At 68.0% G+C, this 17,433-nt stretch overlaps 1 protein-coding gene across 1 annotated transcript; it reads left to right on the top strand.

Annotated features, from left to right (window-relative positions):
- Positions 1 to 1,220: 1,220 nt before the first annotated feature.
- On the top strand, positions 1,221 to 17,400 carry NECTIN4 (nectin cell adhesion molecule 4; the record flags this gene model as incomplete). Its single annotated transcript, XM_051776095.1, has 7 exons — positions 1,221 to 1,484; positions 7,809 to 8,165; positions 10,270 to 10,560; positions 11,825 to 11,939; positions 12,949 to 13,112; positions 15,593 to 15,740; positions 17,273 to 17,400. Coding segments are annotated over exons 1-7 (1,285 nt in total), but the record flags the coding sequence as incomplete, so codon positions are not given.
- Positions 17,401 to 17,433: the final 33 nt, after the last annotated feature.

Here is a 17,433-nt window from a genome sequence, read left to right as displayed (position 1 = left end):
TGGGGGGGCACTGGGGGTTACTGGGAGGAGCACAGGGGGGTACTGGGAGCACTGGGGGGGCACTGGGGGTTACTGGGAGGAGCACAGGGGGGTACTGGGAGCACTGGGGGGGCATTGGGGGTTACTGGGAGGAGCACTGGGGGGTACTGGGAGCACTGGGAGGACTGGGGGGTACTGGGAGTTACTGGGAGGAGAACTGGGGGTTACTGGGAGGAGAACTGGGGGGTACTGGGGGAGTCACTGGGAGGGGCACAGGGATTCACTGGGAGCACTGGGGGGGGTCACTGGAAGGCACAGGGAGTCACTGGGAGCACCGGGGGGCACTGGGAGCCCTGGGAGAGTCACTGGGAGGGGCACTGGAAGGCACTGGGAGTACTGGGGAGGCACTGGGAGCACTGGGGGTTACTGGGAGGCACAAGGGGGTCACTGGGAGCACTGAGGAGTACTGGGAGTACTGGGGGGGGGGTCACTGGGAGGGGCACTGGGAGTACAGGGGGGGTCACTGGGAGCACTGGGGGAGTCACTGGGAGGGGCACAGAGAGTCACTGGGAGTACTGGGGGGGTCACTGGGAGGCACTGGGGGGGGTCACTGGGAGGCACAGGGGGGCACTGGGAGCACTGGAAGCACTGGGAGGGGCACAGAGAGTCACTGGGAGTGCTGGGGGGGGTCACTGGGAGGGGCACAGGGGGCACTGGAAGCACCGGGGGGGGCACTGGGAGGCACTGGGAGTACTGGGGGAGTCACTGGGAGGGGCACAGAGAGTCACCGGCAGTACTGGGGGGGGGTCACTGGGAGCACTGGGGGAGTCACTGGGAGGCACTGGGAGCCCTGGGAGAGTCACTGGGAGGGGCACAGGGAGGGGCACAGGGAGGGGCACTGGGAGTCACTGGGAGGCACTGGGAGAACCAGCGGGGGGTTGCAGGTGGTGGGGCCCCACCCGTGCCCCCCCCCCCTCCCCTCCCGCCGCCATCGCCCCTTTAAGGCCGCGCCCTCGGCCCCGCCCCTGCCCCGACCTGCCCGACCGGTCCGGCCCCGCCCGGCCCCGCCCCTCCCGGCCCCACCCCGCCAAGCCCCGCCCCCTTCCACCCCCCCACCCACCCCCCCCGCACACCTGGGCCACGCCCCCCGTCCCGTCCCGTCCCGTCCCGTCCCGCAGCAACACCGGCCCCGCCACCGGCACCGCCGCGACCCCCGGCCCGGACCCCCCCGCAGGGTCCCGGTGCCCCCCCCCGTGCCCCCCCCGCTGCCCCCCCCGGCGCCCCCCCCCACCAGGGTGGTCCCGGTGCCGCCCCCCCTCCCACCAGGGTGGTCCCGCTGCCCCCCCCGAGGGTCCCGGATGGTGCTGGGCGGGGGTCGAGCCGCGCCGTGAGCCCCCCCGCATGGCCCCCCCCCCCCCGCGGGATGCGGCCCGCGCCGGGACCCCCCCTCACCGGCCCGGCCTTCCTCCTCCTCCTCCTCCTCCTCCTCCTCCTCGGTGCTACCGGTAAGGACGCGGCCGGGACGGGACACCGGGGGGGGGGGGGGGGACACCGGGGGGGACACACCGGGGGTGGGGAGGGGGCGGCTGCGGCTTCCACGGGCGGCGTGGGGGGGACACAGACACGGGGAGCGGCGTTTTGGGGACCGAGGGGGGGCCGGTTCCCACGTTGGGGGGGGACACGGGGACACCGGGGGGGACACGGGGATACCGGGGGGGGGACACGGGGACACCGGGGGTGGGGAAGGGGCGGCTGCGGCTCCCACGGGCGGCGTGGGGTGGGTGGGTGAGTGGGTGGGGGGGACCCACACACGGGGAGCGGCGTTTTGGGGACGGGGGGGGGGGCCGGTTCCCACGTTGGGGGGGGGGCCACGCAGGGACACGGGGGGGGCTGGGACAAGGTGCGGGAGTGGGGAGGGGGCGGCTGCGGCTCCCACGCGCGACGTGGGGAGGGGGGACACACACCCGGGGACGGGGGGGGCGCCGGTTCCCACGCTGGGGTGGGGGGGGGGGGGGGGACACGCGAGGGGGGGGGGGGGAAAGCGAAACCGGGCTGGGGTTGGGGAGGGAGGGAAGGAAAGAGGGACCGGGACCGGCGTGGGGGGACCCACGCGTGGTGTGTGTGTGTATGGGGGGCCTGCGAGCGCGCACACGCGTGTTCGTGCGTGTTTCATGTGTGTGTGTCACGGACGTGCGCGCGCTCGCGTGTGCACCTGCGGCCCCCCCCCCACCCCCCCGCGCGCACCTGCGGCCCCTCCACGCGCGCGTCCGTGGGTCCGTCCGTCCCATCCACACGCGTCCGTGGGTCCGCGTGTCTCCCCCCGCGCCGCCGTGACCCTCGGGACGGGGGGTGGGTGGGGGGGGGGGCGCTTTCACGCGCGCGTGCACGTTACCCCCCCCCCCCACGTGGGCGCGCACCTGCGCCTCGCGTGGGCGTCCCGTGTCCCCCCCCCCGCCCCCCCCTTTCGTGGGAACTTGAACCCCCCCCCCGGGAGGACACCCCGTGGGAACGGGTCGCGTGTCGTGGGTGGCCCCCCCGCAAGCCCCGCCCCCGTTTTGGGGGTCTCGCTGTTCCACGCGGGGGGAGGGAGTTGAACCCACGGAGCGAGGGGGGGGGTCCCGAGCCCCCTCCCCCGCCCCACCGTGCCTCGATTTCCCCGCGGGACCCGTGGAAACGGGCTGGGCCCCCCCCCTCCCCAGGGGCCACCGGCTTTATTTTGGGGGGTGCCGTGACCCCCCCACACACACCCCACGCGTGACTCGCACCCCACGGGGTGCGAGGGGGGGGGGTCGTGTCAGACCCGCACCCCCGGGGTGGGGGGGGGAGTTCGCACACGCGCGTGCAAGGGGGGGGTCCCCAAGTGATGCCGGGGGGGGGGGGTCGGGTCGCCCCCACGCGCGTGTGTCCCCCCCCCCGTGGGAGGCACAAACCGGTGTGCGGGACCCCTGCCCGTTCCTGGGACCCCCCTGTCACCGCGGGGACCCCCCCGGGACCCCCGTTAGCCCGTGTTTTCCCCCCCCCCCACCCCCGTGTCCCCCCCCCCCCGTCGCGGGGCGTGGGGGGGCCGCGGGAGGAGCCGGTTCAGCCGGTTCCCCGCTCCGGTTCCCACGCGCTCCCGGGCCCCGCGGGGTGGGGACGCCCCGGGGCGGGAACCTCCCCACGGCACCCCAACAACACCCCCCCACACCCCTTTGCCCCGCCACGGGCACCGCGACCCCCTCAAAACACCCGTGGGACCCCCCCCCCTCCCGGGACCCCCCCCCCGCGGGATCCCCATTCCCGGTGGGAGCGGGATGGGGGGGAAACTGAGGCACGGGAGGGGCCGCGCGGCAATTAAGGAAGGGGTTAATGAGGCCGGGGGTAATTGTGGGGAGGGGGTGTCGCGTCGTGGGGGGGGGGTTCGCGGGGATCCCCCCCCGTCCCCCCCGGGGGGCTCGGCGGGGGCGGGGGCGCGGGAGCCGCGCGGGCCGGTCGGGCTGGACGGGCCGGCCCGGCCGCTTCTGGTGGCGGCGGCGGCGGGGCGGGACCCGCCCCTACAACCATCCCCCCCCCCCCGGGACCACGCCCCTCCCCGCACCCCAAATCTGCACCCCCCGCAGCGCCGGGCGGGCCCCCCCAAAATCACAGCGGCGCCTGCACCCCAAATTCTGCACCCCAAAGCCATACCCAACACCCACACCCCAAATCCTGCACCCCAAATCTGCACCCTCACAGAGCCGGGCCGGCCCCCCAAAATCACAGCGGTGCCTGCACCCCAAATCCTGCACCCCAAACCCATACCCAACACCCACACCCCAAATCCTGCACCCCAAATCCTGCACCCCCACAGCGCCGGGTGGGTCCCCCAAAATCACAGCGGCACCTGCACCCCAAATCCTGCACCCCAAATCCTGCACCCCAAATCTGCACCCCCACAGCGCCGGGGAGGCCCCCCCCCAAAATCACAGCGGCACCCCCGAGCCCAAATCCTGCACCCCGAACCTGCACCCCAAATCCTGCACCCCAAACCCATACCCAACACCCACACCCCAAACCTGCACCCCGAACCCGCACCCCAAATCTGCACCCCCACAGCGCCGGACTGGGCCCCCCAAAATCACAGCGGCACCCCCGAGCCCAAATCCTGCACCCCAAAGCTGCACCCCAAATCTTGCACCCCAAATCCTGCACCCCAAATCCTGCACCCCAAAGCTGCACCCCGAACCCGTACCCCAAATCCTGCACCCCAAATCCTGCACCCCAAATCTGCACCCCCCGCAGCGCCGGGCGGGGCCCCCCAAAATCACAGCGGCGCCTGCACCCCAAATTCTGCACCCCAAAGCCATACCCAACACCCACACCCCAAATCCTGCACCCCAAATCCTGCACCCCAAAGCTGCATCCCGAACCCGTACCCCAAATCCTGCACCCCAAATCCTGCACCCCAAATCTGCACCCCCACAGCGCCAGGGAGGCCCCCCAAAATCACAGCGGTGCCTGCACCCCAAATCCTGCACCCCAAAACTGCATCCCGAACCCGTACCCCAAATCCTGCACCCCAAATCCTGCACCCCAAACCCATACCCAACACCCACACCCCAAACCTGCACCCCGAACCCGCACCCCAAATCTGCACCCCCACAGCGCCGGACTGGGCCCCCCAAAATCACAGCGGCACCCCCGAGCCCAAATCCTGCACCCCAAAGCTGCACCCCAAATCTTGCACCCCAAATCCTGCACCCCAAATCCTGCACCCCAAATCCCGCAGCCCAACCCGGCAACCAAAATCCCACACCGTAAATCTGCACCCCAAATCCTGCACCCCCACAGCGCCGGGCAGGCCCTCCCCCAAAATCACAGCGGCACCCCCGAGCAGCCCCCGGCACTTGCAGTCCAAATATTGCACCCCGAACCTGCACCCCAAATACTGCACCCCAAATCCTGCATCCCTAAACCGTACCCCAAATCCTACAGCCCAAATCCTGCACCCCAAATCTGCACCCCCACAGCCCCGGGCCGGCCCCCCCAAACTCACACTGGTACCCCCAACCAGCCCCCGGCACTCGCAGCCCAAATCCTGCACCCCAAATCCTGCACCCCAAATCTGCACCTCCACAACCCCGGGCCGGCCCCCCCAAACTCACACCGGCACCTGCACCCCAAATCCTGCACCCCAAATCCTGCACCCCAAATCTGAACCCCCACAGCCCCGGGCCGGCCCCCCCCCCCAAAATCACAGCGGCACCCCCGAGCAGGCCCCTGGCAGCCGCAGCCCAAATCCCGCACCCCGAACCTGCACCAAAAAGCTGCACCCCAAACCTGCAGCCTAAATCTACCCCCCAAACCTGCTCCCCAAATCCTGCAGCCCAAATCCTGCACCAAAAAGTTGCACCCCGAATCCTGCACCCCAAATCTGCACCTCCACAGCCCCGACCGGCCCCCCCCCAAAATCACAGCGGCACCCCCGACCAGCCCCCGGCACCTGCACCCCAAATCCTGCACCCCAAACCCGTACCCCGAACCCGCACCCCAAATCCTGCACCCCAAATCTGGACCCCCACAGCCCCGGGCCGGCCCCCCCCCAAAATCACAGCGGCACCCCCGAGCAGCCCCCCGGTAGCTGCAGCCCAAATCCTGCACCCCAAATCCTGCAGCCTAAATCTGCACCCCAAACCCGCACCCCAAATCCTGCACCCCAAATCCTGCACCCCAAACCTGCACCCCGAACCCGCACCCCAAGTCCTGCCCCCCGAACCTGCACCAAAAAGCTGCGCCCCGAACCTGCACCCCAAATCCTGCACCCCCACAGTGCCAGGTCGGCCCCCCCCAAACTCACACCGGCACCTGCACCCCAAATCCTGCACCCCAAATCTGCACCCCCACAGGCCCGGGCCGGCCCCCCCAAATTCACACTGGCACCCCCAACCAGCCCTTGGCACCTGCACCCAAATACTGCACCCCAAACCCGTACCCTGAACCTGCAACCCAAATCCTGCACCAAGAAGCTGCACCCCGAATCCTGCACCCCAAATCCTGCACCCCAAATCTGCACCCGCACAACCCCAGGACGGCCCCCCCAAAATCACACCGGCACCCCCAGCCAGCCCCCGGTACTTGCAGCCCAAACCCTGCACCCCGAACCTGCACCCCAGACCTGTACCCTGAATCCTGCCCCCCAAATCTTGCACCCCAAACCTGCCCCCCAAATCCTGCACCCCAAATCCTGTCCCCCCAACCTGCACCCCAAATCCTGCACCCCAAACCCGCACCCAACACCCACACCCCAAACCTGCACCCCAAATCTGCACCCTGAATCCTGCACCCCAAATCCCGCACCCCAAACCCTGCACCCCAAATCTGCACCCTAAATCCCACATCCTAAATCCTGCACCCCAAACCTGCATCCTAAATCCAGGTGTGCCCAGGTGTGTGTATGGGCACAGGTGTGCCCAGGTGTGTGTACCAGCACAGGTGTGCCCAGGTGTGTGTGAGTGCCAGCACAGGTGTGTGTGAGTGCCAGCACAGGTGTGTGTGAGTGCCAGTACAGGTGTGCCCAGGTGTGTGTGAGTGCCAGTACAGGTGTGTGTACCAGCACAGGTGTGCCCAGGTGTGTGTGTGCCAGTACAGGTGTGTGAGTGCCAGCTCAGGTGTGCCCAGGTGTGTATGAGCACCTGCCCAGGTGTGCCCAGGTGTGTGTGCCAGTACAGGTGTGCCCAGGTGTGTGTGAGTGCCAGCACAGGTGTGTGTGAGTGCCAGCACAGGTGTGTGTGAGTACCAGTACAGGTGTGTGAGTGCCAGCACAGGTGTGCCCAGGTGTGTATGAGCACCTGCCCAGGTGTGCCCATGTGTGTGAGTGCCAGCACAGGTGTGCCCAGGTGTGTGTGCCAGTACAGGTGTGCCCAGGTGTGTGTGTGAGTGCCAGCAGAGGTGTGCCCAGGTGTGTGAGTGCCAGTACAGGTGTGCCCAGGTGTGCCCAGGTGTGCCCAGGTGTGAATGAGCCCCTGCCCAGGTGTGCCCAGGTATGTGTGAGTGCCAGTACAGGTGTGCCCAGGTGTGTGTGAGTATGGGCACAGGTGTGCCCAGGTGTGCCCAGGTGTGCCCAGGTGTGAATGAGCACCTGCCCAGGTGTGCCCAGGTATGTGTGAGTGCCAGTACAGGTGTGCCCAGGTGTGTGAGTGCCAGCACAGGTGTGCCCAGGTGTGTGAGTACAGGCACAGGTGTGCCCAGGTGTGTGTCCCAGTGTCCCCCCTGTACCCACCCTGTCCCTGTCGTGTCCCCGCAGGTGCCCGGGGTGGCCGTGTGGAGGTGCCACATCCCTGTGCCCACCCTGTACCCACCCTGTGCCCACCCTGTACCCCCTGCTCTCCCTGCAGGTGCCCAGGGTGGCCGTGTGGAGGTGCCACATCCCTGTACCCACCCTGTGCCCACCCTGTACCCACCCTGTCCCCCCTCCTGTCCCTGCAGGTGCCCGGGCCGGGCGGGTGGAGGTGTCACATCTCTGTACCCACCCTGTGCCCACCCTGTACCCCCTGCTCTCCCTGCAGGTGCCCAGGGTGGCCGTGTGGAGGTGCCACATCCCTGTACCCACCCTGTGCCCACCCTGTACCCACCCTGTACCCTCTCCCGTCCCCTCAGGTGCCCGTGGTGGCCGTGTGGAGGTGCCACATCCCTGTACAACCCCTATGCCCACCCTGTGCCCACCCTATACCCACCCTGTCCCCCCTCCCGTCCCCTCAGGTGCCCGTGGCGGGCGCGTGGAGGTGCCACATCCCTGTACAGCCCCTGTACCCACCCTGTACCCACCCTGTACCCACCCTGTGCCCACCCCATGTCCCCTGCTCTCCCCTCAGGTGCCCGTGGCGGGCGCGTGGAGGTGCCCCGCAGCGTGACGGCGGTGCTGGGGCAGGACGTGGTGCTGCCCTGCCGGTACCGGGCGCAGGAGCAGGAGCAGGTGGTGCAGGTGACGTGGCTGAAGCGGGGCGCGGCGGGCACGGTGCCCGCCGAGGTGGCCGTGCTGAACCCGCAGCACGGCGAGCACGTGCAGGAGCCCTTCGCCGGGCGGGTGCTGCGCCACGGGCACGGTGCCCTCGAGGACGGGGCCATCGTGCTGCGCAACGCCGTGCAGGGCGACGAGGGCGACTACGAGTGCCACCTCATCACCTTCCCCATGGGCAGCTTCGAGGGGCGCCTCACCCTCAGGGTGCTGGGTGAGGGCACGGGGGGCGGCGGGGAGGGGGGGTGGGTGGTGGGGAAGGGGAGGTGGGTGGTGGGCACGGGGCGGTGGGGAAGGGGGAGAAACTGTGGGGTGGTGGGTACGGGGTGGTGGGTACGGGGTGGTGGGTACAGGGAGGTGGGCGATGGGCATGGGGTGGTGGGGAAGGGGAGGTGGGTGGTGGGCACGGGGCGGTGGGGAAGGGGAGGTGGGCGATGGGCATGGGGTGGTGGGGAAGGGGAGGTGGGTGGTGGGCACGGGGCGGTGGGGAAGGGGGAGAAACGGTGGGGTGGTGGGTACAGGGAGGTGGGCGATGGGCACGGGGTGGTGGGTACAGGGAGGGAGGGAAGGGGCAAAAACCATGGGGTGGTGGGTACAGGGAGGTGGGTACAGGGAGATGGGCAATGGGCATGGGGTGGTGGACAGTGGGCATGGGGTGGTGGGCATGGTGTGGTGGGGAAGGGGCAGAAGGTATGTGGTGGTGGGTACAGGGAGATGGGCAGTGGGCATGGGGTGGTGGGGAAGGGGGAGAAACTGTGGGGTGGTGGGTACGGGGAGGTGGGTACAGGGAGGTGGGCGATGGGCACGGGGCGGTGGGGAAGGGGAGGTGGGTGATGGGCATGGGGTGGTGGGGAAGGGGCAGAAGCTGTGGGGTGGTGGGTACGGGGAGGTGGGGAAGGGGGAGAAACTGTGGGGTGGTGGGTACAGGGAGGTGGGCAGTGGGCATGGGGTGGTGGGTACGGGGAGATGGGTAATGGGTATGAGGTGGTGGGTACAGGGTGGTAGGGAAGGGGCAGAAGCCATGGGGTGGTGGGTACAGGGTGGTGGGTACAGGGAGGTGGGCAGTGGGCACGGGGTGGTGGGGAAGGGGTAGAAACCATGGGGTGCTGGGTACAGGGAGGTGGGTACAGGGAGATGGGCAGTGGGCACGGGGTGGTGGGGAGGGGTTGGTGGGGAAGGGGCAAAGCCACGGGGTGGTGGGTATGGGGAGGTGGGCAGTGGGCACAGGGTGGTGGGGAAGGGGCAGAAACCATGGGGTGGTGGGTACAGGGAGGTGGGTACAGGGAGGTGGGTGATGGGCATGGGGTGGTGGGGAAGGGGCAGAAGCTGTGGGGTGGTGGGTACGGGGAGGTGGGGAAGGGGGAGAAACTGTGGGGTGGTGGGTACAGGGAGGTGGGCAGTGGGTACAGGGTGGTGGGGAAGGGGCAGAAACCGTGGGGTGGTGGGTACAGGGAGGTGGGTGATGGGCAGAGGGTGGTGGGTATGGGGAGGTGGACAATGGGTATGGGGTGGTGGGGAAGGGGCAAAAGCTATGGGGTGGTGGATACAGGGAGGTGGGCAGTGGGTACGGGGCGGTGGGCATGGGGTGGTGAGGAGAGGCCGACAGGTACAGGATGGTGGGCACAGGGTGGTGGGCACAGAGTGGTGGGCACAGGGTGGTGGGCACAGGGTGGTGGGCAAGGGGCAAAGTTTTTGGGGTGGCAGACACACACTGGGGGGCACAGCGGGCCACGGGCACAGGGTGGTGGGCACAGGGTGGTGGGCACAGGGTGGTGGGCAAGGGGCAAAGTTTTTGGGGTGGCAGACACACACCAGGGGCACAGCGGGCCACGGGCACAGGATGGTGGGCACAGGGTGGTGGGTACAGGGCGGTGGGCACAGGGTGGTGGGCATGGGGTGGTGGGGAGGGGCCGACAGGTACAGGGTGGTGGGCACAGGATGGTGGGCAAGGGGCAGAGTTTATGGGATGGCAGACCTGCATTGGAGGCACAGCAGGCCACGGGCCCAGCGCGGTGGGCACAGGATGGTGGGCACAGCGTGGTGGGCACAGGGTGGTGGGCACAGGGTGGTGGGCAAGGGGCAGAGTTTATGGGACGGCAGACACGTGTTGGGGGCACAGCAGGCCACGGGCCCAGCGTGGTGGGCACAGGGTGGTGGGCACAGGATGGTGGGCAAGGGGCAGAGTTTATGGGATGGCAGACCTGCATTGGGGGCACAGCAGGCCACGCGGTGGTCACGGCGCGTGGGGCGACGGGCACGGGGGGGGAGGGCACCAGCCGCCCTTCTCACCCCTCCCTCTACCCCCCCCCCCTCGGCAGTGCCCCCCCTGCCCATCCTGAACCCGGGCCCGCCGCTGGAGGAGGGCCAGGGCCGCACGCTGGCGGCGTCGTGCACGGCCGAGGGCAGCCCGGTGCCCTCGGTGCGCTGGGAGAGCGAGGTGCGCGGCACCAACGCCACGCGCCGCTCGGCCCACGCCCGCTCCGCCTCCGTCACCAGCGAGTTCTTCCTCGTGCCCGGGCGCAGCATGAACGGCAAGAGCCTCACCTGCGTGGTGGCCCACCCGGGGCTGCGCCACGAGAAGAGGATCACCCACACCCTCAGCGTGGCCTGTGCGGGCAACCGGGCAACGGGGGGGGGGGGGGAGGGGTGAGGGGTGGGGGGGTGGGGAGGGTAGGGTGGGTGTTGGGGGGTGGAGGGTGTTGGGGACGTGGAGGGTGTTGGGGATGTGGGGTGTGTGTGGGGCAGAGGGGAAGTGGTGGGCATTGGGGACAAGGGGTGTGTTGGGGACATGGTGGGCAATGGGGACACGGAAAGTGTTGGGGACAAGGAGGATGTTGGGGACATGGTGGGCACTGGGGTCATGGGGGGCACTGGGGACAAGGGGTGTGTTGGGGACATGGAGGGCACTGGGGACATGGAGGGTGTTGGGGCATGGTGGGCATTGGGGACACGGGCAGAGGGGAAGTGGTGGGCACTGGGGACATGGAGGGCATTGGGGACATGGGGTGTGTGTGGGGCATAGGGGAACCAATGGGCAGTGGGGACATGGAGGGTGGTGGGGGACATGGGGTGTGTTGAGGACATGGAGGGCGTTGGGGACATGGAGGGCATTGGGGACACTCAGGGCACTGGGGACAAGGGGTGTGTGGTGGGCACTGGGGACACGGAGGGCACTGGGGACACGGAGGGTGTTGGGGACATTGTGGGCACTGGGGTCATGGGGGGCATTGGGGACACAGAGGGCATTGGGGACATGGAGGGCATTGGGGACATGGAGGGTGGTGGGGATGTGGGGTGTGTGTAGGGCAGAGGGGAAGTGATGGGCATTGGGGACCTCGTGGGCATTGGTGACATGGAGGGTGTTGGGGACATGGAGGGCATTGGGGTCACGGGGGGCATTGGGGACATGGAGGGCATTGGGGTCACGGGGGGCATTGGGGACATGGAGGGTGTTGGGGACGTGGGGGGGCACTGGGGTCATGGGGGGCATTGGGGTCATGGGGGGCATTGGGGGACCTGGTGGGCACTGGGGACATGTGGAGGGTGTTGGGGACATGGAGGGCATTGGGGACATGGGGGGCACGGGGGACATCGGGGACATCAGGGGGGGGACCTTGGGGACGTGGAGGATGAGGGGCAGTGCTGGGGCCGGGGAGGGGGGACGACGAAGGACATGGGGGGACAGCGGGGCCATGGGGGCACAGCAGGGCCATGGGGGGACAGGGGGGCTGTGGGGTCTGCCCCTACCTGTCCCCTGAGTGTCCCCGGGGTGTCCCCTGAGTGTCCCCGTGTCCCCCTGCCTGTCCCCTGCCTGTCCCCTGGCTGTCCCCTGCCTGTCCCCTGCCTGTCCCCTGAGTGTCCCCGTGTCCCCAGACCTGTCGGACGCGTCGGTGCTGGGCCACACGGCCGAGTGGCAGGAGGGGATGGAGGGGGCGGCCCTGACGTGCCTGGGGGACGGAAACCCCCCTCCCACCTACAACTGGACACGGTGAGGACACTGTCCCTGCTGTCCCCACTGTCCCCTGCTGTACCCTCTGTCCCCACTGTCCCTGCTGTCCCCACTGTCCCCCACTGTCCCTGCTGTCCCCACTGTCCCCACTGTCCCCTGCCCTGCCACCCCCAGTGTCCCCCCGGGTCCCCTGGGCACGGCTGTGGCCCCTGCCCCAGCTCTGGCCCCCTGCCCTGTCCCCCGTATCCCTGGCATGTCCCTGTCCCTGCCCTGTCCCCCTGCCCTGTGTCCCTGTCCCTGCCATGTCCCCCTGTCCTGTCCCCCTGCCCTGTCCCCCGTATCTCTGCCATGTCCCTGTCCCCCTGCCATGTCCCCCTGTCCTGTCCCTGCCATGTCCCCCTGTCATGTCCCCCGTGTCCCTGCCCTGTCCCCCATCCCTTCCATGTCCCCTCGTCCCTTCCATGTCCCGTCGTCCCTTCCATGTCCCCCAGCCCATGTCTCTGTCCTGTCCCCATGTCCATTCCACGTCCCCCTGTCCTGTCCCCATGTCCCCTGTCCCTACCCTGTCCCCATGTCCCCATACCCACATCCCCTGTCCCTTCCATGGCCCCATACCCATGTCCTCTGTCCCTGCCCTGTCCTCATGTCCCCATGTCCCCATACCCATGTCCCCTGTCCCTGCCCTGTCCCCGTGTCCCCATACCTGCATCCCCTGTCCCTTCCATCTCCCCATACCCACATCCCCTGTCCCTCCCATGTCCCCATATCCCCATACCCACATCCCCTGTCCCTCCCATGTCCCCATATCCCCATTACCCACATCCCCTGTCCCTCCCATGTCCCCATATCCCCATACCCACATCCCCCGTCCCTCCCCTGTCCCTCCCATGCCCCCACACCCACACCCCCTGTCCCTCCCCTGTCCCCATATCCCCATACCCACATCCCCCATCCCTCCCATATCCCCATCCCCACATCCCCTGTCCCCATATCCCCACCCCCCCTGTCCCCATGCCCCCACACCCACCCCCCGTGTCCCCCTGCCCAGGGTGGACGCCCCGCTGCCCGCGGGGGTGCGGGTGAAGGGGGACACGCTGCTGTTCCTGCGGCCCCTCCTGGCCGCCGACGCCGGCGACTACGTGTGCAGGGTGGCCAACAGGGTGGCGACCAAGGAGGCCCGGGCCAACGTCAGCATCCGCGGCAGGGCCGCAGGTGGGGGCACGCGGGGGGGTGGTGGTGGGGCATGTGGGGGGCACAGGGGTGTGGTGGTGGTGGGGCACACGGGGGGCACACGGGGGGTGGGGGGCAGTGCCCGGGGGTGTTTGTCCGGCTGTGGGTCCGTGTGTCTGTCTGTTCGTCTGGTTTGGTGGCCGTCTGTCCGTCCTTCCGTCTGTCCACCTGTTCTTCCATCCATCCGTACAGTTGTTTGTGCATCCCTCCATCCCTCCATCCATCCCTCCATCCATCCATCTCTCCGTCCATCCATCCATCCCTCTATCCATCCCTCCATCCATCCCTCCATCCCTCCATCCATCCCTCCGTCCATCCACCCATCCATAGATCCACCTGTATGTCCATCTGCCCATCCCTCCATCCCTCCATCCATCCACCTGTATGTCCATCCATCCATCCCTCCATCCATCCATCCATCCATCCATCCATCCCTCCATCCATCCATCCATCCCTCCATCCATCCATCCATCCATCCATCCATCCATCCCTCCATCCATCCATCCATCCCTCCATCCATCCATCCATCCATCCATCCACAGATCCACTTGTGTGTCCATCTGTCCATCCATCCCTCCATCCCTCCATCCCTCCATCCCTCCATCTGTCCATCCCTCCATCCATCATCATCCATCCATCCACAAATCCACCCATCTGTCCATCCATCCACCCATCCATCCCTCCACAGATCCATTTGTATGTCCATCCATCCATCCATCCATTCATGTCCATCCACCCATCCATCCATCCCTCCATCCATCCATCTGTCCATCCATCCACCCATCCATCCCTCCATCCATCCATCCCTCCATCCATCACCATCCATCCCTCTCTGGCCCACCCACCATCCCTGGACGTGCTTATTCATCCACCCACGGATCCCTCCCTCCCTCCCTCCCTCTCCTTCCCCTCCCCACCCTTCCCGTGCCCTCCCCACCCCCTGCCCCACCCATCCACTCACCCCCTGCTCACCCCCCCTCTGTTACTCACCCCCTGCTCACCCGCCCTTCCGGACACTCATCCCCTGCTCAGCCACCCGGAGCCCTCCCTCTGTCTGTCCCTCCTCCCGTCCGTCTGTCCGTCCCTCCTGTCTGTGTGTCCCTCCTACCATCCGTCTATCCCTTCTCCCCTCTGTCCATCCATCCTCCTGTCTCTCCGTCCCTCCTCCCTCTGTCCATCCCTCCTCCTGTCTGTCTGTCCCTCCTCCTATCTGTCTGTCCCTCCTCCTGTCTGTCTGTCCCTCCTCCTGTCCGTCCATCCCTCCTCCCCTCTGTCCATCCATCCTCCTGTCTCTCCGTCCCTCTCCGTCCCTCCTCCCTCTGTCCGTCCCTTCTCCTGTCTGTCCATCCATCCTCCCTCTGTCCGTCCCTCCTCCTGTCTGTCTGTCCCTCCTCCTGTCTGTCTGTCCCTCCTCCCGTCTGTCCGTCCCTTCGGCCCCTCTCACTGTCCCCTTTTCTGGGTGTCCCCTTTCCCACGTGTCCCCCCCCTTTTCGGTGTCCCCTGACCCCCACCCAGGCTGTCCCCCCTTTCCCGTGTGTCCCTTCCCCATGTCCCCCCCTCCATTTCAGTGTCCCCTGACCCCTGTCCGGGCTGTCCCCGCTTCCCCGTGTGTCCCCCCTTCCCCGTGTGTCCCCCCCTTCCCCGGGTGTCCCCCCTTTTCGGTGTCCCCTTCCCCATATCCCCCCCCCGTTTCGGTGTCCCCTGACCGCCCCCCGCCCCGCAGAGGACCCCGTGCGCCGCGTGGACCTGGTGTCCCCTGACCCCCATCCGGGCTGTCCCCCCTTTTTGGTGTCCCCTTCCCCATATCCCCCCCTCCATTTCAGTGTCCCCTGACCCCCATCTGGGCTTTCCCCCCTTCCCCATATCCCCCCCTCCATTTCGGTGTCCCTGACCCCCATCCGGGCTGTCCCCCCTTCCCCATATCCCCCCCTCCATTTCAGTGTCCCCTGACCCCCATCCGGGCTGTCCCCCCTTCCCCATATCCCCCCCTCCATTTCAGTGTCCCCTGACCCCCATCCGGGCTGTCCCCCCTTCCCCATGTCCCCCCCTCCATTTCAGTGTCCCCTGTCCGGGCTGTCCCCCCTTTCCTGGGTGTCCCCTTTCCCATGTGTCCCCTTCCCTGGGTGTCTCCCCTTTTCGGTGTCCCCTTCCCCATATCCCCCCCTCCATTTCAGTGTCCCTTGACCCCCATCCGGGCTGTCCCCCCTTCCCCGTGTCCCCCCCCTCCATTTCAGTGTCCCCCGACCCCTGTCCAGGCTGTCCCCCCTTCCCCATATCCCCCCCTCCATTTCGCTGTCCCCTTCCCCGAGTGTCCCCCTTTATTTCGGTGTCCCCTGTCCAGGCTGTCCCCCCTTCCCCATGTCCCCCCCTCCATTTCGGTGTCCCCTGACCCCCCTCCGGGCTGTCCCCCCTTCTCCGTGTCCCCCCTTTTGGGTGTCCCTGACCGCCCCCTGACCCCGCAGAGGACCCCGTGCGCCGCGTGGACCTGGTGTCGGCCTCGGTGGTGGTCGTGGGGGTCATCGCCGCCGTCCTGCTCTGCGTCCTCGTCGTCGTGGTGGTCGTCATGACCCTCTACCACAAACGCAAGACCAAGCGCATCTCCGAGAAGTAGTAAGGGACGGGGGGGGGCAACGGGGGGGGCACGGGGGGACACGGGGGGCGTGGGGGAGTGAGGGGGCACGGGGGGATATGGGGGATGTGGGGGATATGGGGGGATATGGGAGGATAGGGGGGATATGGGGGGATGTGGGGGATATGGGGGGATATGGGGAGATAGGGGGGATATGGGGGATGTGGGGGGATGTGGGGGATATGGGGGGATGTGGGGGGATATGGGGAATGTGGGGGATGTGGGGGATATGGGGGGATATGGGAGGATAGGGGGGATATGGGGGGATGTGGGGGATATGGGGGGATATGGGGAGATAGGGGGGATATGGGGGATGTGGGGGGATGTGGGGAATATGGGGGGGATGTGGGGGGATATGGGGAATGTGGGGGATGTGGGGAGATGGGGGGATGTGGGGGATAGGGGGGATATGGGGGGATGTGGGGGGATGTGGGGGATATGGAGGGATGGGGGGATGTGGGGGATATGGGGAGATGGGGGGATATGGGGGATATGGGGGGATAGGGGAGATGGGGGGATATGGGGAGATAGGGGGGATATGGGGGGATGGGGGGATGTGGGACATAGGGGGGATATGGGGGAATGTGGGGGAGATGGGGAGATAGGGGGGATATGGGGGGATGTGGGGAGATGGGGGGATGTGGGGAGATGGGGGGATATGGGGGGATGTAGGGGATGTGGGGAGATGGGGGGATGTGGGGAGATGGGAGGATATGGGGGGATGTGGGGGATGTGGGACATAGGGGGGATATGGGGGATAGGAGGGGTATGGAGTATGTGGAGGGTAGGGGGGATGTGGGGGATATGGGGGATGGGGGATGTGGGGGATATGGGGGGATGGGGGGATATGGGCGGATAGGGAGGATATGGGGAGATAGGGGTGATGTGGGGAGATAGGGGGGATATGGGGGAATGTAGGGGATGTGGGACATAGGGGGGATATGGGGGACCCGAGAGGACACAGGGAGAGTGGGGGGGGTATGAGGGGATGTGGGGGGACCTGGGGGAACACGGGGGACAAGGTGGACATGGGGGGACACGAGAGGACATGGGGACACATGAGGAGGGCATGGGGGGACCTAGGGGGTTTTCAGGGGCTCCAGGGGGGTGTGAGGGGGACCCGGGGAGGGTGGGGGGACACGGGGGGATATGGGGGGAGCCGGGAGGACACGAAGGGACATGGGGGGACCTGGGGGGACATGGGGGGATATGGGGGGACATGGGGGACGAGGTGGACATGAGGGGACACGGGGGGACATGGGGAGACATGGGGGGAACACGGGGGGACATGGGGGGACATAGGGGGAACACGGGGGGACACGGGGGGACACAGGAGGACATGGGGGGACATGGGAGGACACGGGGGGACATGAGGGGGGCCCGGGGGGACCTGGGGGGTTTCGGGGGCCCCGGGAGGGTGTGAGGGGGCCCCGAGGAGGGTGGGGGGAGTCGCCGGGGGGGGAGGGGCGATGCTGAGCGTGTCCCCCCCCCCCCCCCCCCACCGCGTCCCCAGCGAGGAGGAGCTGACGCTGACCCGGGAGAATTCCATCCGCCGGCTGCACTCCAGCCACAGCACCGACACTCGCGCCCAGGTGGCACCGGGGGCACGGGGGGCACTGGGGGGCATCGGGGGCATGGGGGGTATCGGGGGGCATCGGGGGAACCGGGAGCACG

The sequence above is a fragment of the Manacus candei genome, unplaced genomic scaffold (genome assembly GCF_025592945.1).
Source record: "Manacus candei isolate 608988 ecotype Guabito, Panama unplaced genomic scaffold, ASM2559294v1 h1tg000438l, whole genome shotgun sequence".
NCBI lineage: Eukaryota > Metazoa > Chordata > Aves > Passeriformes > Pipridae > Manacus > Manacus candei.
This window is presented reverse-complemented; position numbering and strand designations above follow the sequence as displayed.